The sequence below is a fragment of the Nannospalax galili genome, unplaced genomic scaffold, assembly GCF_000622305.1.
Source record: "Nannospalax galili isolate Female #2095 unplaced genomic scaffold, S.galili_v1.0 scaffold169, whole genome shotgun sequence".
Taxonomy (NCBI): domain Eukaryota; kingdom Metazoa; phylum Chordata; class Mammalia; order Rodentia; family Spalacidae; genus Nannospalax; species Nannospalax galili.
In genome coordinates this window covers 1,383,017-1,409,906 of record NW_008360327.1, presented here as the reverse complement: position 1 = coordinate 1,409,906, position 26,890 = coordinate 1,383,017, and the positions used below count along the sequence as shown (strand labels likewise).

The following is a 26,890-nucleotide window of genomic DNA, read 5'->3' as shown; positions in this document are numbered from 1 at the left end:
ACAGACTGGCTAGGCTGCTTGACAAGTCGATTTCCAGTGGGGCCTGATAGAGATTCCAGAGGCAGGGCCTGAATCATAAGTTCAAAGCCTGCCTGAGATAAAGTGTGAATTGAAGGCCAGCCCGGGTAATTTAGTGAGACTGTCTCAAAACCAAAAGTGAAAAGAGGTCTGGAGATCCTGCTCAGTGGTAGAGCACCTGCTTCTCATGCAAGAGACCATGGGTTCTATCTCTAGAATGGTAAAAATTAACTAACCAATCAAACAAAAACAAGGAGCCGACTTCAACTTCTGTCTACTGTAGTGGCTTGGAAAATGGGCTGCTTGAAGAGAGAAGTCACTGTGGTCAACGAGCTTGAGGTGGGAGTTCTCATAACACATTTCCCAGTGGGCCTAGACTATGTTCTCCAATCCTCTGAGGTTCAGTTTCCTTGCCTGGTGAATGGGAATAATTTTGGAGGTTTATTTTGAGAATCAAATGAAATCCCATATAAAAAGTTCTTGCAAATGGAAACGTGCTGGTAAGAACAAGATGGCATTGGGGGTTAATCCATGGTGCACCAGGGTTACCTTATGTCTACTGAGAGGGACTGGCATGATTCCTATGGAGTTCAAGGCCTAGTGGAGGACACAGACAAGTCAGGAGGGAACAGGTATAGACAGGGGTCACCAGGGAACCTGAGGACGGGCATATCTTTTCTCTGGGAGGACTGTTACAGTTTATGGTGGAAGTGTGGGACCAAACCCCCAGATACAGGGTGATATTGGCTCCTGGAGCCAGACCAGGAAGGGAATTAGAGGCCAGCAGGCAGAAGTGGGGACCCAGTGCCTGAACGAACCTGGCTAGAAGCTGCCAGGTAAGAGCAGAGGCCTTACATGAAGCACCTTGACCAAGAGAGCTCAGATTGCTGCCTCTGGAGAGGAGGAAGCAGTGATGGTTTGGAAAGATGACCTCATTCCCACAGAAGTCAAAATTTAGGGGGGCAAGATGGGAAGAAGGCTGAGAGTCTCAAGAGGGGCTTCTGCCATTGCTTGGGTGAGCAAACAGCCTTAGTCCAGGCAGCATCATGGGAATGCAGAGACAGCCTCAAGACTTCCACAGCCCAGCCTTTGCTACATATTCATGCAGTCACCAGGGCTGGGTTTCAATCCTGAACACTCGTAAGGCCTAGGCAGGAAGACTAAGAAGTTCATACATGGAACCCCCTGGGTAGCCGGTGCTGGCTTTGAACTCTTGATCCCCCTGCCTCAGTGTATCAGGAGGTAGGGTCTGGCCTGTTTTAAATACTTAAATGTATTAGTCAAACCAACAGGCTGTTCATGGAACTGTTGTATCCTCCTACCTCAGCAAACATACCTCCAGAAAGACCCAGAAATCCAGGCTCTGGTTCAAATCCTCAGGCTCCTCCACATCTTGGGCCAGATGCAAGAAGGTGGTAGAACTTGCCTGTGGCTCCTGCCCTTGGCCACTCTCTTCCCTCCCAACCCTGGTTCCATTTGGTACTGTGTATAGCAGTGCACATGAACCTCCGATTCACACCCCTAGGTTCCTGTGTCTACTCCCTGACACATAGTTGCCAGCTATCAGCACAGACTGTCCTGGGAAGCAGGACCCAGGCAAAGGGCCTGGAAGTGAGCCCCTCTGCCCCCTTCCTTTTTTCCTCCTTCCCTTCCTATTTTAAGAATAAAATAAAAGCAAACCAAGAAAGGCAAGAAAACAGACATAGACACCATTATTTTAAGCATTATTGAGGGGTGGGAAGGAAGCTCATACTGATCCAGGGACTAAGTAGCTGAAGGTCTGGGGTTCTCACAAAGATTCTACCAAACCCTCCAGGTAGGTGTCACATCTTTTGAAGGAGAAAAGCAGGGGCGCAGGAAACTATATGACACAGGGACCATTACTCTGACAAAGGACAGGGTCAGTCTGCCTTTGACCCCAGGTGGAGTATGACCTGGGATGGGGAAAACCTCCTCTTAGGTTTCTATTTGCACATTTTGCTATATCCTTCATATCCTCTCTTCCCTTTAATTTTGTATCTGCTTAGGACCTCCCAGATGGGCTGGTTAGTTTTTGTTAACTTGACATAAACTATAGAGTCACCTGGAAATAGGGAACCCCAGTTAAGGAATTTCCTCCATCTGATTATTCTGTGACCATGTCTGTGAGGCATTTTCTTTAGCCTTTAATTACTAATTGATGTAGGAGGGCCCAGCCTACAGCAGCAGTACCATCTCTAGGTGAATGGACCTGGGCTGTATAAGAAAAGTAACTGAGCAAGCCAGGGGAAGCAAGCCAGTAAGCAGCAACCATCTGTGGTCTCTGCTTCAGTTCCTACCTTGAGTTTCTGCCCTGACTTTCCTCAGTGATGGAAGTATAAGCTGAAAGAAACCCTTTCCTCTCCAAGTTGCTTTTGGTCGAAGTGTTTATCACAACAGGAAGCAAACTATGACACTGTCATTAGGAAATAAACATACATTTTTCCATTTTAGGGTGTGACTTCTAGAGGACTGCTGTGGAAATAGAAAATAAATAATATTCAAGTTAAAACACCCAGTTTTGCTGGGCCAACTGAATTAGGAAATCTGGTTTTGAGGAGAGAGGGGGTGAGCATGGAAACTTCTTAGGCCTCTTCATCCTGAGGGGAAGGGTCTGGTGTGACAGAAAACCTCCCCAGCCATGTCCATTGAGAAACAGGGAGGAAGGGTGGATGATCTCTGCCAGGCTACTCAGACCTTGCAGCTGAGGCAGTGTTTAATGAGGTGGGTAGGGGCTGTGATGAACATTTGCCAAGAGTGGCTGAGGGCTGAGGTATCAGGAGTGAATTGGCCAGCATGTACTCTGTCTAAATAGAGGCCCATTCCCAGGAGCCTTGCCTCATTCCAGCCTCTGACTTCCAAGGAGAGGGTGTAGTGGTCAGTAAATCCCTGTGGTTTCTGCCCCAATATGATTTGGCAAACCAATGTCACCAATATAACTGAGTTTGGGAAGCTTAAATACATTCACTGTACAGTAGATACTTATTCCTTGGCTTTAAATGCTATGGCCCATACAGGAGAAACAACGAAGAATGCAGTTAAACATATTATTCAAACATTTTCAATTTTGAGAATGGCAGCCAGAACCTCTCAGAGCTGAGCCCGAAGCCTTATTCCCACCATTGGTCAATTGAGCTTTGGTTCTCTTATCTGTCAAAAATTACATGGATCTGTGACATATTTTGTTTTCCTTTGTTTTGTTTCCAGGCATGGTCTCCCAGTAGCCCCAGTTGTCCTGAAACTCGTTATGTAGACCAGGCTGGCCTTGAACTCACAGAGATCCAACTGCCTCTGCCTCCTGAGTGCTGGGATTAAAGGTGTACATCATCGCACCCAGCCTGTGACATGTTTCAGGCCACCCAGGATTAACGGAATGCTGCTATTTAGAGAACTGAAGCTGTGAAACATCCCCAAGGTAGAGTCAGACAGTTACTCTCCAATCAGGCCTCTGTGGGGTCCAGCTCTTTCTGTAGGATGCTCCAGCCTGGGCTACCTTCACAGGGAGCCACTTGGAGGAACTATGTGAGGAGTTGTGAGATCTGTTTTCTAGAGAGAAGAGTGGTGGGCACACAGTGGGCCTCAGTGACACAGCCTCCTTGCCTAGAGCCTTGGGTGAGTGTTGTGAACTGTGTCTGTCGAGCAGCAACCACCATCAAATCACTCACTTGTTGGAGCAATCTGAGTGTGGTTTGGGACTGTTCCCTACTTCCTGGCTTCCAGGCCATGGGTTTCTTGAGTCCATTTGGAGCCCCAGTGCAAATTAGACACAGGGCCCCCTTCAAGACACTCCACTGTCCTCTGCTGGAAAACTGCTATAATATACATATCTATTTTGTAATGTATATACAAATCTGTCCAGATATGGTACCCCTCCAGTGTGGTGGTGTGTGCAAAACACAGCCAGCACAACTGATCCTGGTGACCTTGACAGCCTGACCCCCTGACCCTATGGAAATCCTGTGGGCTGGTGTTTGACCGAGAACTAACAGACACGTTGATAATGGTTCCTTCTTCAAAGGCTAGAAACTAGATAGAAGCAAGTCCTTTGAGATGGCATAAGGTACCTAGAGCAGGCAGACAGTTGTTTCATGCATCACTTATTAATTTGTAGATAGACATGGGAGTCTGACTCACTGACTCTTCTTTCCTCATTCCAGAAATCTACTGGCTTACTCTTTTGCTTTTGTCATCAGGATCAGAGCTCATGGCTAAAGCAGGAACTACGGAGATGAAAGGAGTTCGAGGTAGAAGTATTCCAGCTGGGAGATATGAGGAAAGTGGTTGTGCAGGTCTCCATGCATTGTGTGTCTCCTACTATTACAAAGAGGCATGATGTTAGCCTGGACATAGCTTCTCTGGTGACACGGGGTGTGTTTTCATGTGCCTAAGTGTGTGTATGGCTGTCACAGGGACTGCCTGTACTTAAAATGTTCAGTTGTCAGGGTTTGGGGGAGAGATTTGATGTTCTGTTCGGTCAGATTCTTTTTTGGCTAATTTTTTGTTCAGGTCAGTGGGCACTCTGGTATAGACAGGAGGAAAAGGAACCTACTTTTACAGGGACTGCTTCTTCCATCCTTGATGGAAACTGCCTTGGACTCAGTTCAGCCTTCTTGGCCGGGTCTTTTGATCCCCTGGAGGACCAGTTGCGCCGTAGTTTGGCCTCTTTGCAAGGGAGCCGGAGCAGCGCCGGTGAGGGCCGGTAGGGGGCGCCCGAAAACCACGCTGACGCCCGCACCTCCCGCCAACGCCTCTTTTGCAAATGGGTTGCGACCCCAGTTTCCAGAGTGGAGAAAGCAAGGGCTGCCACATGACTCGAGCAATTTCGGGAGGGAGAGCCCCGGAGCAGGGGGAAGGAGAACACGGGGGTTGGGAGTGGGGCATAATGGATCACCAAATTCTTCATCCCAGAACCTGTCCCAGGACATTCCTATTTCTGTCACTCAGCACACATGCTTGGTGCAGACTCTTTTTAGAGCCTCTGTCCCCCACTCCTCCTGGAGCTTTGCCCAGGACAGATGGACAGAGGACAGATGGATACAGATGGAGGTGGCAGCGTCTGTAGGCCTGTGATCCTCTGTCACTCACTTTCCCGGTCCCCACTTGCTGCAGGGCACGGGTTAGGATAGAGGTTATAGGCAGCTCCCGACCAACTAGCTTTGTGAACTTGCCCTTACTCTTCTTTTGCACATGTCATCATCTTCTGTCTTCATAGACAGGTATGTTTTAACCTTTTCACAAACGAGATGGAGGGGACCCCGGATCAGTTGGAAAGTGCTCTTCCCTTGCTGGGTTCTGCACTTCAGCATTTCTGGGATAGCTTCTCATAAGGGGCCTCATTCCTCACTAGGACAGCTCCAAATGTTAGCTAGTTATCTTTTTCCATTTGGGTACCGAAGTCTTCACTATTGGTCCAAACTGGCCAAACTCTTGGCAAAACCCTCCCCTCTCCATCCCAGCCCCAGGGCCTGTTCTGATGTGTTCTCTAATAATAAATTCAGGCAAAGGTGCCCATTCCTTGGCTTGTCCTTAGAGGACTCATCCTGCTCCCTCCCCTGAAGGACCTTTGCTGCCAGCACTCCAGCTCCCTTGGCACCCAGAGGCCTGAAGGGGCAGGTCACACCTGGTGGGACTCCATGGAATTATCACATGGTCAAGCTAGATTTCACTCCCATGAAGAGTTCAGGGGCAGCCAGAGGTTGGGGTTCACTGGGTCCCATTCCCTATTCTTTCTCCATCATGGCCTACATCCCTGAGGCAGACCCCAGGACGAGGACCAAACAATCCCAAAATGCCTATGCTCCTGCACTGGATTGTGCCAGGCCCTCAGCTGTGAACTGGAACCTCTCAAAGCTCCAGGGTAGCCAAGGACCATTTTTGATATCAATAGGAGATTCCAGGAAGAAGGCAAGTCATTTGCCTATCAAGTAGTTCAGACATTATTTTTATGTTAAGATAAATGCAAACATGTTATGTAACAGAGTGGAGAAGCATGATTTTTCAAGACTATATCAGGTAACCAAAGGCATTTTACCCTATAGAAAGGTTGTGTCAGGCTAGATCTTTAGATTTCAGTCCACTGTCTGGAAGACCGGGCTGGGCTCTCTGCTAAGAGATGTTTAGGTAGAGAACTTGGGAACATTCCTTTATTCCAAGAGGTCAGGGAGGAAGTGACAAACTGGAGAAATGATTAGTTTGAAGACACAGCTCAGAGGAGGCTGGATTCAAAGCCCATACCTGTTCTTTTCCCTGTGCCAGAAATTGCTGCATAGTAAGTACCTACCACAGCTCTAAAGGGGATAAAAATTGGAAAAGGAACTCTGGACTAACCCTTGGTTTGGCTAAAATGTAGTTCAGAAATTTTACTTCAAGAATCTGAATTCTGGGTCTGTGCTCTGAACAAAGTACACCTCATTCAAAGACAATATATTTCCTTCCCTCCTGCAGGATCTAGATTTTCTGGTTGGAAAGAGGCTTGGTGAAAAGAGAAAAAGAAACTCAACTCCTCGCCAGGGAGTAGGAGGTAGTGGGAGGTAGAAAGCACTCATGATGGCAAAGCTGGCTGGAGGCCACTGAGCCTCAAGCCAGGGAACTGGTAGGACCAGCTGTATCATCACTGTCAGCATCCTTGGGACTGTCTCTTGTCACACACCACAGGCTACACCTGTACATATATGTGCACACACAAATACCTTGTGCTCAGACTCACTGGTGCTTGGGGGCCCATGGTCAAATACTGCCTCACAAAGCTGATGTGTGAAGAAATGAGTTCCAGGCTCCCTACCACACAACACCCCCAGACCTCTGAAATAAGAACGGAGAGGAGGAAGTCAGTCTAGAGATTAGTGTTAGACAAACAAAGCTTGCTTTCACTCAAAACACTAGCTTTCATGCCTGAAATCCCCAAACTTGGAGGATGGGGCAGGAGGATGGTAAGTTCAATGCTAGCCTGGACTACATAGTGAGATCCTCTCTAAAAAGAAAGGAAGAAAAAAACTTCCCATTATCCTTCAAGGACTTAAATAAGAGTCAAAAGTTTACATTTTGTAAAGGTATCTTTAACATTCAGTTTGTTAATACCCAATAGTCTAAATGGTCAGCAATGAAAGTCTATAGATGGGTTTGTTGCCATCCTGTTAACTTCCAGTAGTCACATCTCACAGAAGTGCCACTCTCAATATTTAATCAAGTCAATTAATACTGTTTAATAAATAGGCCAGAAAATTAGCTGAGAGTTTCTTGGCAGGATGCGGCGTGCGACCAAAGTTATGGAAGATTGTCCCTTGAATCACTAAGGCAAACTTTGTTGAGTTCATTTTACATAGAGCAGTCACATAAAAAGAGTTTTAAATAGAAAAAAATCCCAAAGTTCTCCCATAGACAGACAGGGAAATCAGAAACATGAGAGAGAGAGAGAGAGAGAGAGAGAGAGAGAGAGAGAGAGAGAGAGAGAGAGAGAGAGACAAACACACCACCCCCCCCCCACACAAATCTCGTATTACACGAGAGAGAGAGAGAGAGAGAGAGAGAGAGAGAGAGAGAGAGAGAGAGAGAGAGAGAGAGAGAGAGAGAGAGAGAGAGAGAAACACAACAACCCCTCCCCCCACAATCCATTTGTTTCAAGTTCTTGATCATACAGTACTCAACATCTTTGGATATTTTACAATGTACAACTCCAACTGTAGCCAAGAAAAAACAAACAAAAAGAACTAATCAGTCATCTGAAAAAGTGAGTTTATAAGAACTCATTACCTTTACAAAATAAAAACCAAAGCCCGACACCACTGGATTCCACTTGGTTCCTTTGTTGGTTCTAAGTTTGGTTTAGCCGCAGTCACTTGGTGATGGGGGAACATGTGCATGTTGGCTGGTAGGTCCAGAAATGAGCCTGAACTGTAGACAGGGGTCTAAGAGGCAGCTGCCCAGCAAGTGACTGATGAGGGTGTCTGAGGCAAATCCACCTAGATGGGATGGACTGGAGCTTGGTGGTACTAGCAGATAGGGAGTCTCTTATGGGAGCAAGAGCTGTGAGATGGAGAGTCTGTGGTCTTCTCTGGCCTTTTAGTTTGCGTATTTGCACAGAAAAAAGCCAAGGCAATGGAAGCCAAGTCTCATGCACACACAGCACGGGGATCTGGGACTCCAGGCCTGGCCCTCCCAAGGAGGTGGATTTTTCTCTCTGGGTTCCTGAGAAACTGATGCAAACTCAAGAAGGCATGGACCAGCAATGCCGTCTTGCTGTCACCAACCCCAGAGCCAGCAAAGTATGACTTGCTACCCAGAGCCCCTCACAACCCAAAGACTTCCACCTCCCTGTACGGCAGCCTTTTGGTCAAATGCTGGGACCAGGGTGAGGGGTTTAAACACAATAGAAGGGTGTCACCAGCAAAGCGCCCCACTCAAGAAGCAAACAGTTGAGCCCTAGGTGACTAGGTGCTGTGCTACTCTCAGGAATGGGGGAAGGCGGGTAGTTGGTGGGCGTTAGAAGCTGGTCCCATCTCTTGCATGGTAGCTCCAGGAGACTGTACAGCACTCAAGGGGTGAATGGGGGTGGGCAAATGCTGACTGTTGTTCCTAGGGTTCCAGACATAGCCATGGCCTGTCAGGAAATAGGGCAGAATTCGGAGTTCCTAAAGCCCTGCCCATCTCTCTGTCAATCCCTGTGTAGCTCTACCAGCGGTATTTCTCACTTAGACTAACATGTTTATGTCCAGGTGGAGGGATTGAAACCAAGCTAGTAAGATAGATTGTGTCCCCAGGAACTCTGGGAGAGCAAACTCCTACTTTCCAAGACTTTCTTTGTAGGAACAGGTGTGACAATGTATGAACGTGGGGGAGGGAAATTAAGTTACCACCCCCTTTCACAGCAGGGTGACTGAGGCACAGAGGATTGACCTGCCCAAGGTCATAGGACAAATAAAATTAAAACGGACAGATTCCATGCCAGCTCCTAGCTGCAGGAGGTCTTCTTCCCACTTGGACATTTTTGTCAGCATGACAGATAGGCATTGATCAGTTGGATCCCAGGACCTCTAAGCTGGAACTTGACCCCCACAGCAGTGTTGGGAGGGACTCCCCCATTGGGTAGTATGGCACAATCAAGGTGCTTGACCAGGACTTGGCCCTCATGCTGGCTCTACCTAGCCTGCCTTCTGGCCGAGTGGTCCCTCCTTACAGTCCCACACTACTGCAAGGTGCCCCTGGCACCAGCGTGGCCATCTGTGGCATGGGCAGTCTGTGTGTTTCTGTGTCAGAGACAGCAAGGGGGAGAGAGATGGTGGCTCCCAACCCTTTAGGAAGTGATACTCAGCTCAGGCCCCAGCCAAAGAGAGGCACTGCCTTCCGAGGCCTGGGAGATACCATCGCAGCTAATATAGATATATATATACTTCTTATTTTCCCTTTGTGTTTGCAAAATAGAAAGTTCAGATCCACAGGGTGGGGCCGGCTGGGCCTTAGAGGGGATAGGACAGGCTGGGGACTGGGGTGGTGCACCAGGGCCAGTTTAGTTGTTGGCTTCAGACATGGAGGCTACGTGGTTGAGACCAGCGAGCCCAGGGAGGCCAGCCAGGCCCGCGGCCCAGGGGTCGGACAGCGGGAAGTAGGGCCGCGTGGCGGCCACGTTCTCGGCCAGCGCCAGGGCCAGGAGGCCGCCCGCGTTCCTCTCGGCCTCCAGCTGCGCGCGCCCGAACAGCTTCATCTGCGTCTCCTGGAACTGCCGCTCGAGCTCCTGCAGGCTCAGGGCGCCCTTGGGTGCCGTCAGGAAGTGCTTGGCAGGGCTGGGGCCCGGGAGGCACACGGCCGCTCCGCCCAGGTGGCCCCCCACCTCGTCCAGCGCGGGCGGCATCACGAAGGCCGCCTTGTCGGGCGCGGGGCCGCCGGGCCCGAAGAGCAGGCTGGCGGCCCTCCAGGCGGCTGGCTTGCGGCCGCGACGTGGCCGTGCCATGCGGCAGCTCTGGCGCTTGATGTGGCGGTGGAGGTGGTCGGAGCGCGTGAAGCTCTTATAGCAGAACTCGCACTGGTAGGGCCGCACGCCCGTGTGGATGCGCATGTGGTTCTTGAGGTCGTAGTTGTGCACGAACTTGGCGTTGCAGTGAATGCACAGGTAGGGCCGCTCCCCTGTGTGCTTCCGCATGTGAATCTTCAGCTTGTCCTGCCTGCAACACAGAACCTAGGATTTAACTGCGTGGCATAGCGGGTTGCTCCTCATCCTTTGTTTCCTACTTCCGGAATCTGCTCTAGGAGTGGGGTCTGCCCTAGGACCTACCTTCAATTTCTGCCCAAACTTCTACCTCACCCCAACCAGGGTTGGGTGCTCACCTGGATTAGAGCAGGAGAGAGCAACGTCCCAAAGAATAGGCTTGCTGGAGAGCTGAGTCCCCAAAAGTCAGCGTTCTGGCCTTAGGCCGGTATTGGCCCAGGAACTTCTGGTGTGGTCTGCTCTATGATTTCCTGCCCTTTCTGTCTTGCCTCTGGGCTCATCCTATTCTTCTGTACAAGGCCTCTAGTCTCTCAGCAGTCCCTGGACTGTTGACTCTTGTCTGTCCTTAGCAATAATCTGGAGATTCCAGAAGCCTGGCACACCTTGTTCAGAGCTCCTGTGGTGTGGTTTTTTTACCTAAGCCCTGGGCTCTGTTCTTTATAGACATTTCAGGGCTTACAAAAGAGCCAGGTGCAGCAGCAGGAATGAAGCCTGATCTGGAGTAGAGCTCTGGGGGTTTAAGGACATTACTCAGAGGCAAGGCATGGGATGGGGTGTGGCACCAGGTGCAGACCCACCACCCACTTGCTGGGTGTCCTTAGGCAAGTTAGGTAGCCTCTCCATGAAAAGCTGAAGCTAGGGCCAGACATCAATGCCCATTGTTCTGGGCTTCTGTTCTGGAGACTCCATGTTTAAGTCAGATAGAGTACATAGCCTTTCTGGTGGTCCTGAAAGGAAAGCTGACTCCCCAAGTACCTAGGAGACCAATCTAAGGAGCCTTTCAGTCTGGCTGCGGGGAGGTAACTTGGGTGGGAATGGTTCCTGCCAAGATCATTCTTAGATTTTCCTGAGAGGCCAGAGGCCAGGGCATTGTGTGCTAATTCCACTGCCTCCTGCAAGTGGGGCTGGGGACTCACTTCTGCTGCAATTCCAGGTTGAGCTTTGAGGTCAGAACAGATGTGGAATCCAGTGTCCTCCCTAAAATGTCCAGATTTAAACCACCCTCATCATAACCCGCTGCAGCAGGAGCCATCTGGGTGTATCTGGCCACTAGAGGGCACACTGGCTCTCATTTTAAAAGCATTTCTCTGGGTGGGTGCAAGAGGGGAAAAGACACTCTTGTAGACACTGGCAGGGATTTGGGGGTGGGGACAGAACCAGACCTCCCTACTGTGCTCCCTGGAGGGCTGGGAGCCTGGGAGGTGGGGTGTTGGACCAGCAGATGAGGCAGAGGAGAAAGGGGGTATGGTGCCTAAAGTGGATTTTCCTTACACCTGATTTTCCCTTCCACAATCTCAGGCTAACCTGGTCTGCACAGTTCCCTGTGACATCCAAGCCCCCAGTGGCACATGCCCTGTGGCATCTGAAACCCAGGTGACTGGGCATTTGAGCTATCATAAAGGGAAGTAGGGAGCACCTGGTCAGTGGATCTCAGCTGACCAAGCATGAGATCCATTATCAGACCTGAGATGCCTGGGACCTGAACACTCCCCTTTAAGGCAGGTCATCTGAAGGACAAAGAGGGAACAAAAACAGAAGGCAAGGCCTAACATGCCCACGGGTCTGGGTTCACTCCTCAGCACTGGGGAAAAGATCCCCCAAACTCCCATGGCATGTCTATGGCCCTGCTTAGACTCCTAGGCAGGGGAGGACACCTGTCCAGATGTGGTATGAGTGTGCTGTTTCTAGGCAAGGGCCTTTGTGTGTATACATAGAACTTCTGGCCATCCAACCTGCTGGGAGCTAGGGGACACAGGAGGCAGCAAACTCATGGGCAAAGGCAGAGATCCTAGTGGGTGAGGAAAGGGACACAGCCTCAGGGACATCCCCTCAGTGTGGCTTTGTGCTTGAAGTGGCCTGGCTATTCTGTTTGGGATCCTAGAGCCCTTAAAGCTTATTCCCTTTAGGAAACTGAAGCAGAAATAAGCAGCAATGGGTTCACAGTTTCCTCACCTTGGGCAGTATTCAAATGGAGTTGGAAACTGGTAGCAACTGCAGTGTACCCCATCCCCTCAAGAGACACCTTAGAAACATGGCCCAGAGATAGCAGGAGACTGGGCAAGGTCATACAGCTGGCAGAAGGAGAAGCTGGCCCAAGGCCTGAGCCTCCTGATGACTGCCCAGTGCTCTTGTCAAAGTGCCACAACTCACTGTAAGCTGAGGAGCCTTCGGGTCATTTCTTTGTTCACTGACCAGCGACCAGGAGGGCCAATTCAGAATTCCCCAGTCTGTGCATAAAGTGTTTATGTATTTAGTTTGTGTGTGTGTGTGTGTGTGTGTGTGTGTGCGTGCGTGCGCGCATGCCATGGCATGCTTGTGAAGGTCAGAGGACAACTTTTGGTTGTTGGTTCTTTCTGTCCACCATGTGGGTTCTGGGGATCAAACTCAGGTTGTCAGGTTTGACCTTGGCGGCAAGTGCCTTTATCTGTTGAGCCATCTCACTGGCCCCAAATCTCCCCAACCCAACTCTGATGTGCTCCTCTCTGGCTTTGCCTTTCTTGCCTGCCATCTCCTTCCAGTTCCCTACATCAGAGACCCAGCCAAATGGTCTTCTCCCACTTGGACAGAGACTCATGGTTAGGAAGAATGATTAGGTCTTTATGAGCACATCTCAGTGAAAGGCAAGGGTGTTGGCCTGGGCTTGGGCCCCAGTTCCAGAAAGGTTCTCAGTCAGCCTGAAGTGTCCTACCACTGTCCACCCAGACTTCATTGTCCTGATGGTTTGATATGATTCTTCCTACCACCACTGCCTGTGACATTCTGTGAACTTATCAAGATTCCCAGAACTTTAGGGAGAGGTGCATTGAAAAGATTAATAAAGGGAAAGCCTGGCCTACAGGCCTTCAGTGCAGAGCAAGCCACTGCATGGAAGGAGAGTGGTCAGCACTCAGCTGTCACTGTAGGTGGGGAACTGGACATCTTTGAGGCTATTGGTGAGGGAGTCAACAGAAACTGCTGACATCGTGGCTCTTAGGGAACCAGGGCCACCCAACCTTTGCCTGGATGGCTTGCCCTCAGGGACCTCTGTTGTCTGGAGGACAGCCTCTTCTCTTCTTGCAGCTTCTTGCCTCCATTTCTTGCTGCATGCCAAGCTGGGCCCATAAGAATGTCAGGCTATTGGTGGCCTGAGGGTCTCAAGAGGAATGCTACCAGATGTGCTCTCTAGGAGCTCCTGGCTGAAGGGCTAGGTGAGGCATAGGGCAGGGCCCCAGAGCCTGTGAGCCCCAGAACCTGTGAGTAAGTATATAATGGGAAGGGAAAGGAGGGGGTTTAGGACCTTCTTGGGACCCGGGCCTAGGCCCAGCTGGTAGCATGGCTGTCACTGGGAAAACAAGGTGCTCAGAGGTCAGCTGCAGGGTGGGTCTGGAAACTCCCACCAAGCTCAGTGTCCCTTTTCATCTTCCCTGTCCTTCAAGGCTCATCCTAGGTGTCCCCTCTGACAGAACCCTGCAGTCCTTTCCTTTGGCTGCTGACCTCAAGACTTGCTGAGAGTAGAGGGTGACAGATCCCTGATGAGGGGCTTGGGCAGGCCTGGTCCTGTGTTGTGGAGCTATTCTTCCCCCAGCCCAGTTTGGCAGGAGCTGTCTCTGGCCAGTACAGGTACTAACCTTTCTCTGCAAGTAAACTGTAGTGGTGGTGGAATACTCCAATTGTGAACACAGCCTCCTACCCAAGCACTGTAGAGCTCTCAGAGCCCACTGACAACACGGTGACCAGTGGTCCAAGCTAGGGGACAGCATGGGGCCACAGGGACAGTCTGGGTGAAGCCTGTGAAGCCCTGCCTGGGGGCATGTCACATCAGAACAGATCAGTAGTGGGACAATGAGGGGAACTGGTTGAAAATGAGAACTGACTCAGAGGAATAGGCAATAGCAGGGTGCAGGAGGTCCCTCTGCTTGGAGATCCATAGAATGAAGGGAGCAGACAGGATTTGGAAGTGGCAGGGACTCTGCTGGGAGAAACTCTTGGGTGTTGTATAGGAGGGGGAAATTTCAGAATGCTCCCTCCCAACAAGTTCTTGAAGACCCCTTGCTGGTGGACTGCTCCAATAATTGTGAACATAGCCTTGTGCCCTGGGGCATCGCTACGGGAGCCACTAGGAATAGTGTCCCCCTGAAGACTGGACATTCTGAGAAGTGGCATCTTGGAGATATAACTCAGAGCCTAGGCCAAAGAGCCATTACAGAGGAGAAGGGTAAGCTGCTCCCATACTCATGGGAGGGCTGAGATGGACCAGAGGGCCTGAGCTCTGCCCAGCACTGAGAAAGGAGAATAGGCCCTGCCAAAGCCAGGAGCTTAGCTGTGGGGAGGAAGGACTGAATCCAGAGCTTCTCAGTCTCTTTGGGGTCCAGTACCAGAGACTGGCTTAGCTGGCAAGGGAGTCTGGGAATTCCAGGTCAGGAGCAGCCACCCTGCTGAAAAGCCTCCAGGTGGAGAGAAGAGGAAGGTGTTATGGATGTGACCAGGGGTCTCAACTCTAAAGTAGTTCCCCATGAAAAGCCTGCAAGAGGATTTGACTACAGAAAGGCTTGTTGAAAAACCCTGACCTGGTGAGACCAAGGCTAGAGCTTTGGAGGACTGGAAAGAATCCTTACAGGCAGGCATGGGGAGGACAGGAAGCAAAGGACCAGTGGCTCTGAAGAATGTGCTGAGGAGTGCTCAGCAAGGAGAGCGCAGCCCACGGTGAGAAAAAGTCCCTGATGGGAGTCTGGAGTTCAGCAAAATCTCCTCCACCCCTCTGGCCCCTGACCTTGGAGAGGGGGCTCCAAAATCTGTCTGATCTAGTTCCGGAGGGTCAGGGCAGTGGGAACTTAGCAAGGGGAGGGGAGGTGGGGGCTGGGATGCAGCTGCTGCAGCTGAAGACAGGCCTGGAGTCCAGATGGCTGTCATCCTGCTGAGCAGGAGTAACCCCAGGGGCAGGCCGGGCAGAGGCTGGTGGCCAGAACCTCCCCAGGACTGAGCTGGTCTGGAGGACCAGGGGATGGTAAGCACAGAGGCTGGCAGAGTGGCCTTCAGGAATTAGTTGGGAGGAAGCATTCTGGAATTTCACTCTCCTACACAAAATAGCACTGCTGTCTGAACCAGAGGTTCTCTCCCAGAGAATGTTTTAATGTCTGGACAACTCTTGAGAAGCCTGTCTGTAGGGACTAAGTTTAAAATTTTCCCCTGATAAGAAAGGATCTATAGCTTGGCCTAGACCTGTGTGGACTTAACAGAAGCCTAGCTTGGGAGAGAGCAGAGGAGAAAGGAAATGGCTAGGAAGGACTCTAGTGTGGGGAGGCTCATTGTGGTACCCTGAGATGCAAATCCTGTTGAAGCCAGTCTGGGTGTCTCCTGAAGGAGTGCTTCCTTGGTCATTCTGTACAGGGACAGGTACAAAAGGTTAGATAGGAGGAGCCTGGCTGGTCCTGGGGAGAGTGCCATGGGCTGGGTCAGAAGTGGTACTCTGCATCTTGTCTGTGTCTTTGAAATCCTTCTCCAGGGGCTGGACTCTCAGAGAGGAGCAAAGTCATTGCTGGAAATGAGGGAATTGTACTTGAACTTGGTCTTCATGTGAACTCTGCCTTATTTCCCTGTTATTCCATAGTCTGGTTAAGCTTTGCTCAGATGTTCCAGCCTAGCTAGCTCTGTGGGGTCAAATGAATTCAGGAGAGGGGTGGAGGTGGGGACAGCATAACCTAATAGGGCATCAGTGTGCTGGGATGTTATCAAGAACATCCAGGGGGAAGAGGTGAATTTGGGAACTGGGGGTCCAGGTGTCCCATGGGATAATGGGAAGAGAGTGCCCTGAGGTCAGCATTGCAGGGCTGTTGTGACTATCAGTAGCTCACTGCTTAAATGAAAAGCACAACTCCTTCCTCTGCATCCTAGAAGCATCCAGGATAGATTCTGTTTGGGGCTTCCATCTCAGATGTGGCTTGGAAATCGTCAGTGTTGTCTTTTTAAGCACTTCCCAAGCTATTTCAGCATCACCACTGCCACCTTGAACATACTCTGAAGCCCCTTCTCAGCAGCTTCAAACAGTGCCTCTACCTCCTCCATTACCCATGAGTTAGGGGGTTCATCTCCATTTTCTCATAGTCCCCAAGTTCACATCTAACCTGATTCAAAAATCTACTCCATCTGCAAAGGCCAAACCTTTGAGCCCACTGAGAAAAATCAAAGGAATAAAATTCTAAGAAACACGTTGGAACAAGTGTGTGTGTATGTGTGTGTGTCGGGGGGGTCTGTCAAAAGTTTTTGGAAGGTCACAGTGGTAGCAGGGAGGATCTAGTTCACTATGTCATGATTGCAGGGTAGGTGCCATTAGGCTTTGTCCACATCAGACATATTGAAATGATGTGAGGCCACTCACCAGCACTCTTGTACCGTGGATCTAGCTGAGAAGATTCACCTCATACCAAGGGCACCGTATCAAGAGAACACACTTTCCCAAAACCAGGTCTTTTGAAACCTTGAAGTAGACAGTTATGACCCCACTTCCTCTTGCCCATAAGTTTTGACTACAAAAGTCACTGCATAGCACACAGCACACATTTGCTAAATGGGATGGTGTTTCTGAAAGATGGCAGGTTTAAAATCTCAGCAGCATAAATTTATCCTAGCATCGAGAAGCAAGAGCCCATCTTGTCAGGGATGGAACAGGCTCTGGGGTCTCTGTAGTCTCGTGGTCACAGACTTTACTGCCACATAAGAACTGGGATTCTAGTCCAGCTATACTTACATGCAGCCAACCAGCATTGGGCAGTGAATGGGAAATGATGGCACCCCATACACAGGACCTGCTTAATTGAGGTTGGCTGCTATGTCTCCCAATGAAACACAGGGCTTCCCCTCCATGGGGACCTTCTGGCCTCCATAGGCTCCTCACCTCCTCTTCCAGAACAGCTCTACTCTGACCTGTCTTATGTCTTGCGCTTCCCCCTAATATTGTATTTGAGGAAATATTTTTATCTCCTAAAAGGAATTTGGAAGTGGTTGCACCAGGCAACACCTGGCACCCCTCCAAACAGTGAACTTGATGTGTGTGTTGGACCAGCTGGAGATCTCCCTCCATCCCTTGCCTTCCATGCTCTGCTCTGCTATCATCCCACTGGTGTCTGGCCCTGGCTGTGGTCCCCAGCCACCCGCCCTTTCCTGTAGCCGCGCACCTGGTGAAGCGGACCTCGCAGATGCTGCACATGTACGGCTTCTCCCCCGTGTGGGTCCTCATGTGCCTTGGCAGCTTCCCAGCCCCCATGATGACCTTGTGGCAGATGGGGCACTGCTGAGAGGCCTTGGGCTTCAGCTTGCGCTCCTCCATCAGTGGCCAGGGTGGGAAGAGGCTCCCCAGATGGGTGGCACTCAGGAAGTTGAGATAGGCACCATAGTCGTTCTCTGCCTTGATGGGGCCCAGTGGCCCCCCTGGCAGGTCAGGGAACATGTCCTTGAAGAAGTCACTAGGGAAGGGTGGTGGTGGGGGTGGGGGCAGCTCCTCCTTCTCCTCCTCCTTGATCTTGCGGTTCTTGATGACTAGATCCAGTGGCCCACTGTCCATGGGCTGCTCAGGCAGCTGGGCAAAGGCACCGAAGTCCCCTGGCCATAGGTGTGGAAAGAAGTCTGGTGCGAATGGAGACAAAGAAGGTCTCCTGTCAGGGATGTTGGCTTTGGGGTACAAGTTCTCCCTCAGTAGAGATTCAATGGAGAAGTCCCGGATCACCCCCAGATGGCCAGGGCTACCGGGCTGGAAGGGGTCGGGGAAGTCCCTGGGTGTGTCTGAATAGGCCTTCTCTGTCAGATGGTCTGTCTTGGAGGGGCTTTGGGGGCAGTTGATGTCCTGGGGGTCAGGCAAGTTTTCCTGGTCAGCAAAGTCCTCAGTGTCATCATCATCATCGTCCTCTTCCTCTTCCTCCTCCTCTTCATCTTCTTCGTCATCATCATCCTCATCATCGTCATCATCCTCCTTATCCTCCTCCTCACCACCATCACCACCAGGCTCCATGATCTCTAGGCATACATTCACGATACACTGGATCTCTAGCAACCTGGCAGCATTGAGGATATGCTTGACGTTGGAGGTGGTGATGGTAAGCGTGGAGGTATAGGCAAACTCCAGGATGGCAGCCAGGGCCTCTGGCTGGACAAAGTCGATCTCATAGACGTAGGGCTGGCTCGCCAGGCTGCCAGCCGTGAAGAGCTTCTTGAAATACTTGCTGCAGGCGGCCAGCACTGAGCGGTGCGTGCGGTACTCCTGCTCCTGCACCACCAGGAGGACGTCACACAGCAGCCCTGCGTGCCGCTGCTCGTTGAGGCTGCATAGCACCTCACTGCTGTGGTTGGGGAAGGGGATGCCGATGAGTTCGTCAATGCCACTGGCCATGTTCTTAGCCAGAGCCCTGTAGGGACACACGGAGAGGAAGACCAGTTAATGAGCACAGTAGGACTCGACTCAGTTCCTGGACTATTTGCTTGCCCACATCCTGGCTTTGCCCAAGGCTCCCCCTCCACTAGACAGCTGGCCCCACCACCTGTTAGCTTGATCAAACCTCAGCTGTAGGTTGCAGCCCAGCTCAGGCTTGGACTTTTTTCTGTCTCCTGAGACTCAGGGTTAGCAGAATTCTTACTAAGCAGTGGGCATCAGCTACTTGAGATAAGCCACTTAAACTTCTTATAGGCTTGATTCACAGAATTCTGCTTTGTTGATATGGACTTGGAGAATACCAGGATGAACAGCCACATGAAACCCAGCTGTGGCAAATTCTCTAGGGATGGCACATCTGTTCTCTGCTTCTGCTGAGAGATGCTCACAGATTCCCCAGGTGATGAGAAACAATGGGGAGCAGTGTTCTAGGCAGGTAAGAGGGTACAGTCCACCAAGGTGCTCTTGGTCTGAGGGCAGGTTCTGTTTGAGTGGCAAGGTTTAACTTGGCCTGTTGATAGGACACTTCACTTCTGCACCTTCTGGGGACTTAGATAGACCATGTGTACCCAATTCCCCTAATGCGTGTTGGACATCATTCCCCCTCAGTGACCAGGGATTGTGATGGTGTCCCAAGGCCACACTCTTCAGTGGGCTGTGCTTTAAAGAGAGCTCTGAGTCCTCTTCCTGCCATCTCCAGGATGACAGATTGTTTAGGGAATGTACCCCATGGCCTGTTCCTCACTGTAGCAGAAATATCTGGGGAGGGGGCATAGGAAAGCAGGGCAGGCTACATGGCTGAATGCTAGATGACTCCTTCAAGACTATCTTGCCCTAGGACAGTGGCTTTGTGGACAGTTGATCTCGAGCCTGCAGGCTACCTCTCTGAGGCCTGAATCAGTGGGAAGACCTCAAATATGAGCTGCATGTAATTTTGAACACGCTGGGACAGGTGTAATGTGACCTTCTGAGCAAGGGGACCTAAGGACACCTGTCCTGGGGTGCCAGCTCCCTGCTTCAGATACTTAGGGACCATGAGAAGACTTGGAGGATAGAGCAGGGCCACCTGGCCAGCCCTAAACAATCTATTTCCCAATGAGGTCTAAGGCCCACCATCTTCCCTCAGGCTTTGGCTGTTCTCCAGTTGCTATCATCACTTCCATTTCACAGATGAGGATCACTGAGCATGCAGAGATAATCACACAAATGGGAGAGGTGCCAAGATCTGCACCTGCAGCCTTACTTTCCTGGGTCTGCTTTAGCCACAAGCTCCTGCCTTGTGCAGCAAAGGTAACTGAGAATGGGCAGTGTCTCTGCCATAGAGTTCAGGTTTCTCAGGGATGACCTTGAGGCAGAGGGTGGGAAACACTGGGGACAGGAGGACTGAGTGGCTCTGCCTTCCAGGGAGGTTGGGCAGGCTGGGCAAGCTTCAGGACCAGAGGCTCTTCTTATAGCCTAGGGGAGGGGCTCCTCTCTCATTCCTGGAAAGACCCTTGTGGCTCCCCAGGCAGTCTCCCAGCTATGCACAGTGGTCCCTTCCCAGTGGTTTTGGCAAAGATCTGCTAGAGAAAGAAGGGATGGAGGGAAGGAATTGGAGATGAGGCTCAGTTATTCTATCTTTAAAACAAATTTTTTTTCGAGAAAGGGTCTCATGTAGCCCAGGCTGGCCTTGAATTCTCCTGCCTCTACTTCCCAAGTTCTGGTGTTATAGGCACATATCACCATGGCTGGTTTTATGTGGTGCTGGAGAGTATACCCAGGGCTTCATGCATGCTAGGCAACTGCTCTACCAATTGAGCCACACCCCCATCTTCTGGGCACAGCAGTGGGTTAGCACTCACCTGGATGGGCACATGGCCATTAGACTCCCCTCCACTCTACCCCAAAGATCTGCTCACTCTTCACTCCTCAAACAGAACCCCTTTCAGTCCCCAGGCAGCTTTTGCTTTGTTCCTGGAAGAACATTCAACCTCACAAATGTCCCAAGTCACATCCCATGCACTCCAATGTTCCACTCAGATGACTCCATCTCCATCCCTCAGTTCAGGCAATGGGCATCTTGTCTTTGATATTCTACACCCTTAATGATTCTATCATTTAGCTGAGTCTGTACTTAAGTTGTTGAATTGTTTGAACATTTCTGCTAGATACTTCAGGGCAGATATAACTATTAAATGCTTAGCATGCTGCTGGTACATATGTATTGAGGGTTGGTGATAAGGGCTGTCCTTACCAGTGCTGCAATGTTCATTCTTACTTTTTAAGTTGTTTCACAGTTGTTTCTTTTTAAAATATTTTATTTATTATTTTACTTGTATGTGTATAAGTGCATTGTCTGCATGTATGTAAGTGCACCTGTGTCATATAATGCCCAAGGTGGTCTGAAGAGAGGGTAGGATCCTCTGGAAATGGAGTTACAGATGGTTGTTAGCCACCAGCAGGTGCTGGGAATTGAACTTGGGTCCTCTGCAAGAGTAGCCAGTGCTCTTAACTGCTGAGCCTGAGTCATCTCTCCAGCCCCCAGAGTTGTTTCTTGGGCAGTAATAGACAACTGATAGACAGCCACTGTTTGTTTTAAAGACATTATAAATCCATGACTTTTTATCATGACAGTCCTGTGGTAGATGGCAATTAAATGTCTCATCGTAATGAAATCAGCATGAAACTGAAGTTATGGAGGAAGTAATATCTTTTTCTAATTCCTACAAAGCCACCCCAGCATCCTGAGCCTTGGAGGGGCCGTCTTTGGAAAGACTTAGTGAATTGCTCTTCCCCTTTAAGTGAAAGTCAAGTTGTTGAAATCCCAGAGAATTAGCTCTCAGGGAGAGGTGATAATGGGGGTGAGTAGAGAGATGGCTCAGTGGTTAAGAGCTCTGACTGCTCTTGCAGAGGACCCAGGTTTGGCTCCTAGCACCCATATGGTAGCTAACAACCATCCATAGCTCCAGTTCTAGAGGATCCAATGCCCTCTTCTGGCCTCCACAGGCATTGCATGCATGTATTGCACTTGCATACATGTAGGCAAAACACTCTTGATGTACAAAATAAAAATAAATTTTAGAAAGATGATAATGTTTTAAAATGCTCTCCAGGTTCCTCAGAAATCTAGAACATAGTCAGTTTTTGCAAATGTTTCATGTGTATTTGAAAGTACATATATTCTTTATTTTTAGACATTATTATTATTATTATTATTATTATCATTATTCAGTTTTCCTTTGTTATTTTTGTGCAGTGCTAAGAATTGAACCCAAGACCTGGGACATGCTAGGCAAGTACTCTACCAGTGAGCTACATTTCTAGCCCTATCACATTTTCTATATTCATGTTAATATTTTGTGTGATTAATAGATGAATGTGTGATTAAAACATATGGAAATATCAATGTTCTCATACAATTTTATTAGGTTTTGCCTTACCTATTTATTAGCTAACATAAATTCATGATTGCTTAAAAAAATAAAACACTTCTCAGGGAGAATTCTTACCATTCCTTAAACATTTCTCTGCCTTCTTAGAGAAGCTCAAGCCTGTGACTCTGTGTAGTACTATGTCTCACTGAATGGTGACTAGGTCTAAGCCCCCTGGGAGATGGTAAGTGGCTGCCAGGCTCACAAGCTTTCAGAGCAATGTCTCCTTGGAATCTACAATCCAGGCGATACAGCTGTGGCTGTGTGGTTTTAGGAAGCTTCCCCACTTCTCATCATGTCATTGGATGGTGATGAGAAATCTGATCACACAGGACATGACCATGAAGAGCTTGGGAAGAGGTCAACAGGCTGGTGACCTTGACTCTAAGGCTGCTTGGCCCAGCAGCTACTTCTCCCTGTGTCTTGGTTTGTGGTCTTTGTTCCATTCCTGGAGGTAGCTTAGGGTTGTTTGTCTAGGCAGGAGACTAAACCCAGGGTGCGGCCTGGGAGGGGTGAGCTGTGGTCAGGAGCCAGACAGGGGTCCCCTCTGGCTGTTTCATTGTCTCTTTGGGAAGAAGCATTCTGCCCTGTGCTCTGGGAGCTTCCCTGGTGACCTCGAAGTTCCCATGCTCTGGTGGGCTGGCAGATAGCAGTGTCCCAGAGAGGATGCCATGCCCCTCCTCCACTTTCCCACCCAAGCCTTGCATCCTATCCCTCCCCTCCCCCAAGCCAGGGCAGACAACCAAGCCAAGAATAACATGCAAAGGGAAAACAAACATGCATGCGTTCAAAACTCTCAACAGCAAGCCTAGGCTTGATGTTGACTGGAAGCCTTTGGTGGGGAGGGGCTAGAAAAGTGATTAAGAATAAAGAGCAAAGAAGGAGAGAGCAGAAGGAGGGCTGGAGAATGGAGGGAAAAGGTAAGTCTTCTTAGGTATGATCACCATTCCAGAGAACACTGGGTTTCTGCCTCAATAGAAGTTTCTAGAATCCAGGCAGGTCCAAGTAACTATCCTACAAGGATAGGGCAGTGGCTTATTCAACTGTCAAATGAGAGTGACAACTCTTTCAGAGACAGAATTGCTTCCAAGTCCTTCTAAAAGGCCAAAGGCATCACTGGTAACCAGCACTGACAGTCACACTTACAACTACCCTTTATCAGTGCCTGTCACATGTGAGTCATCACACCTCTAATCCTTCCTCAAGAGCACAACTATGGAAGGTGTGTTTTCTTAGCAGCACATCCACAGTGCTCAGATAAAGGAGCAACTATGCAGAGGGCAAGAGATGCACCCAAGGCTACACAACTGGCAAGTGTCAGCAGGGTTTGACCTAGCTGTGTTGCAAGCTCACACTTTTGCCCTTTGTCATGCTTCTGCCAACTAAGTCTACTTTGGGGGTAGGGGGATTTGAACTCTTCTCCATGAAGGTTGGTTGACTGTCTCTTACCCCAGGGTTTGATTGGAGCCAGGCCTGAGGGATGTGTTCCAGGTTGCTGAGATCCATACTTGCAGGCACCTAAGGTAGGGGGAGGAGTCTCAGAGCTCCATGCAAGACAGAGAGATGTGGACAGAAAGGCACAGGGCCTTGTGACTAAGGGATCAGGCAGCCTTCCTTGTCTGAGCAGTGAACAATAGAGGGGATTTTGTTGGACACCACAATAACCTACCTTATTTGAATCTGGAAGGCTTTGGATTCCTAGAATTCCTTCCCAAAAATGTGTTTAACGTGGATCCCAGAATGGGAATCCAGCAACACTTTTCTCAACCAGTGTGTGCCTGGAGTTGGCCAGTAGCAGGAAGTCAAGATGAGGGCCCTGCTCTCAACCAGCCTGGTCTCGTATCCTGACCCCACTGTAGATGGCTTCTGAAACTTGAAACTCGAATCCTAGAGTGGGGTCTTCCTCCACACAGGGGCTGTGTCTCCTTCAGAGCAGCCATGAGGACCCGGGGAGCGGCCTACTCACTTCCTGGAACATAGCCAGTACTCCACCAGTGTTAGCAATGCTCAAGCCTAGGAAGGACTGGAACATCTAACAGAGGGTCTTAGCTGGATGGGACTATACCAGGAGCCCACATACCTCCAGGGTTTCCAAAAGGCCTATGTTATTTTAGGCATGATATTCTGCAAGACATTCTGAGAACAGCCTTTATGAGCTCCCAAGCCATCCTTGGCATGTACTGGGCCTGATAACCTATTTCCCGTCTCAAGGACTCCTAATCCAATGAGGTAGGCAGGGCTGTAACAACATATCCATTTCATAGATGAAGAAAATGAGGCACAGGGGAGTCTACACCTAGGGGCACACAGCGAAGTAGCATCAGAGAGAACTAGAACTAGGGTGCATTAATGCATAATCCTGTGTGCTCCCAGAGTATAATGTGCTGGACTGGTGCAGGGCTGCCTGGCTAGCAGTGGGCCCTTGCTCTTGGTTTTCCTAGAAACATGAAGTACATGCACATTACACTCACTGCTATCCTCAGTTTGCTAATCTTGGAAATGGGGGAGTGAGTGCATGGGTCACACTATGAAGTATGAGGGATCAAGTGGACCTAGGCTTCAGGCACACTGAGTTATTTGTAGGAGCCATTGTTCCCAGGATGTCCTGCTGTAGGGCAGACTCTCATTCTTCCATGTCTGTATCATTTCTAGGATACCACAAAGCAGGGGCTGGGTAGATGCAACATGAAGGAGACTGGCTGAGCATGGAGTGAGGAGGTGCTCAGGAAACCCCTAACTATGTTTCAGTTAGGAAACTTCCTAACTGAAGAGCTATGGACAGTTGATGGCTTCTGGGGAGGGAGAGTCGCTTTCTTTAAGGGTGTGGGCCCTGGTAGATCAACCACACTTCATTGGGAAAGCCCCACATCCATGAGCTTATGGGCAGCACAAATGGACTTGGTAGATTATTTAAATAAAAAAAGAAGCTGGGTATGGTGGTACAAACCTTTAGTCCCAGCACTCAGAAGGCAGAGGCAGGTGGAGATCTATGAGATGGAGGCCAGCCTGGTCTTCATAGTGAGTTCCAGGCAAGCTAGGGCTACAGGGAGGAGTGGAAGTAATATGATAAAAATACATTGTATACAGGTATGAAATTCTCAAAGGATTAATAAGAATGTCATCTGAAAAGAAATGAATAAATCACAAAGAGTACAGCTCAAGTAAACAAAGGAGATAGTCGGCTGCCATAAATGCTCGAGGACACCCCAAATCTGTACCTGAGAACACCTGATATTTGAATGCAGCCCTGTCTACCATTTATAAGGCATTCTTACCAATTTGTGTCACCCTTACCTTTGGTATTGTAGTCCCCATTTGATGGGGATCTGTGAGTCACACAGCTAGAGCACACAGCGTATCCAACTGCTCTTTTACCTCCATGGCTGCCTTTGTGGCACGACTTCTGGGGAAATTCTATTGATATAGTATGTGATGCCAATGCCTCCCAATCCTACTCATCTCAGCAAATCTGGGGTTCAGGATGATGTTCCCTTTTCCAAATCCTTTGGGCAGGCAGCCCAGCCAACAGATTCCCTCTGCCCCACCCATCTCTAGCCACCAGCTCCTCCATGCCCAGACCTGGAGCATGACAGCCAACTGGTGAGATTAGTGGCTGTGGTTGAGTTGGACAAGTTCTACACAGAGGCCAGGAGGGATGTGGGTGTCATTTATAGATCTGGGAATAAGGCTGGACAATGGTTACTGTGTCCTTTGAGCAAGTCTTTAGTCTCTGTGGTCTTCAGATACAGAAACCAATGAGGGGGTGGTAGGCTGGGTGAGATAGAGGGTGGAGTCCCGGCCTAACCCATTCCTCCTGGGTGTGCCTCATCCTTGGGCAGATTCCCCAAGCAGGGTGGCTACACCCGTTGGCCCTAGAATGCCCCTGAGCCTCGGATGCCCCAGAGGTTGGGGCCAGACATGTGGACTGGGAGGCTGGGCAGGGCTATTTCAACTTCTATCCTGTGCCCCACCTGTTGCTAGCACCCTGGGCAGAGTGCCCACACTGGGTGAAGCCAGCCCCACCTTCTCTGCCACCTTGCCAGGACATGCCTAGAGCCTGCAGTCCAAGCTTGGCTGGGCCCCATGTAACCCCTCAGGGGTTCCATGCAGTGGGCTCAAGGCTTTCTTCTACCACAAAGGTGCAACCATCCACATTTCCTTACTACTGTAAGGCAAACCCTGCTCAGCTCAATCTGTGCACCCCCTTTTCTTCCTTGCCATATCTAGTCCTCTCCTCTGTCCCCTCTATGGACCTGTGAGAGCCAGAACTCTCATTTCCAGAGGCCAGACCTGGAAATCAGGTACTATTGGATTCTTATCCCAACCATAGGCAGATTTCATAAGAGGGCCTCAGGTTTTCCTTCTGTAATGGGCATCTAATTCCTGCTTCATGTTCTCTGTTAAGCCCTAAAGTTAAGGGAGCCACATGCCTGTTGAGACAAACACAAGAGAGTTGGTGCACACCCAATTTCCTGCAAATTTTCCTAGGATCTCTTTGGACAGAGGATTATTTTCTGACGAGAAATATAAATTCCCGTAATCCTTGTACTTGGGAGATAGAAGCAAAAGAATCTTGAGTTTCAAGCCAGATTGTGCTGCACAGTGAGTTAAAGCCATCCTAGAATCCTGTCTCAAAAAGAAAGATAGAAATGAGATGGAGATGGAGAAGAGGATGGGGATAGAAATGGGGATGAAGATGGGGGTGGAGATGAGGGTGGAGATGGGGGTGAGGATGGGAATGGAGATAGGGTGGAAATGGAGATGGGGATGGAGATGAAAATGGGATAGAGATGGGGATGGAGATCGGGGTGGAGATGGGGGTGGGGACGGGGGTGGAGATGGAGTGGG

General features: G+C 49.9%; 1 protein-coding gene across 7 annotated transcripts in view; it reads right to left on the bottom strand.

Annotated features, from left to right (window-relative positions):
- Positions 1-7,750: 7,750 nt before the first annotated feature.
- Zbtb7c (zinc finger and BTB domain containing 7C) overlaps positions 7,751-26,890 on the bottom strand; it is a 393,754-nt gene continuing 374,614 nt past the window's right edge. For 6 of the 7 annotated variants that reach the window (XM_029560101.1, XM_029560102.1, XM_008825893.3 and 3 more), the window contains 2 exons: positions 17,386-18,609; positions 7,751-10,190 (listed from right to left, as the gene is read on the bottom strand). In XM_029560101.1, coding sequence (XP_029415961.1) covers positions 9,539-10,190; positions 17,386-18,593 — 1,860 coding nt within the window. In that variant the 5' untranslated portion in view covers positions 18,594-18,609 and the 3' untranslated portion in view covers positions 7,751-9,538. Of the gene's footprint in view, positions 10,191-17,385; positions 18,610-23,491; positions 23,534-26,890 lie in introns of those variants that run through there. The other variant, XM_008825894.3, reaches the window with a different exon arrangement.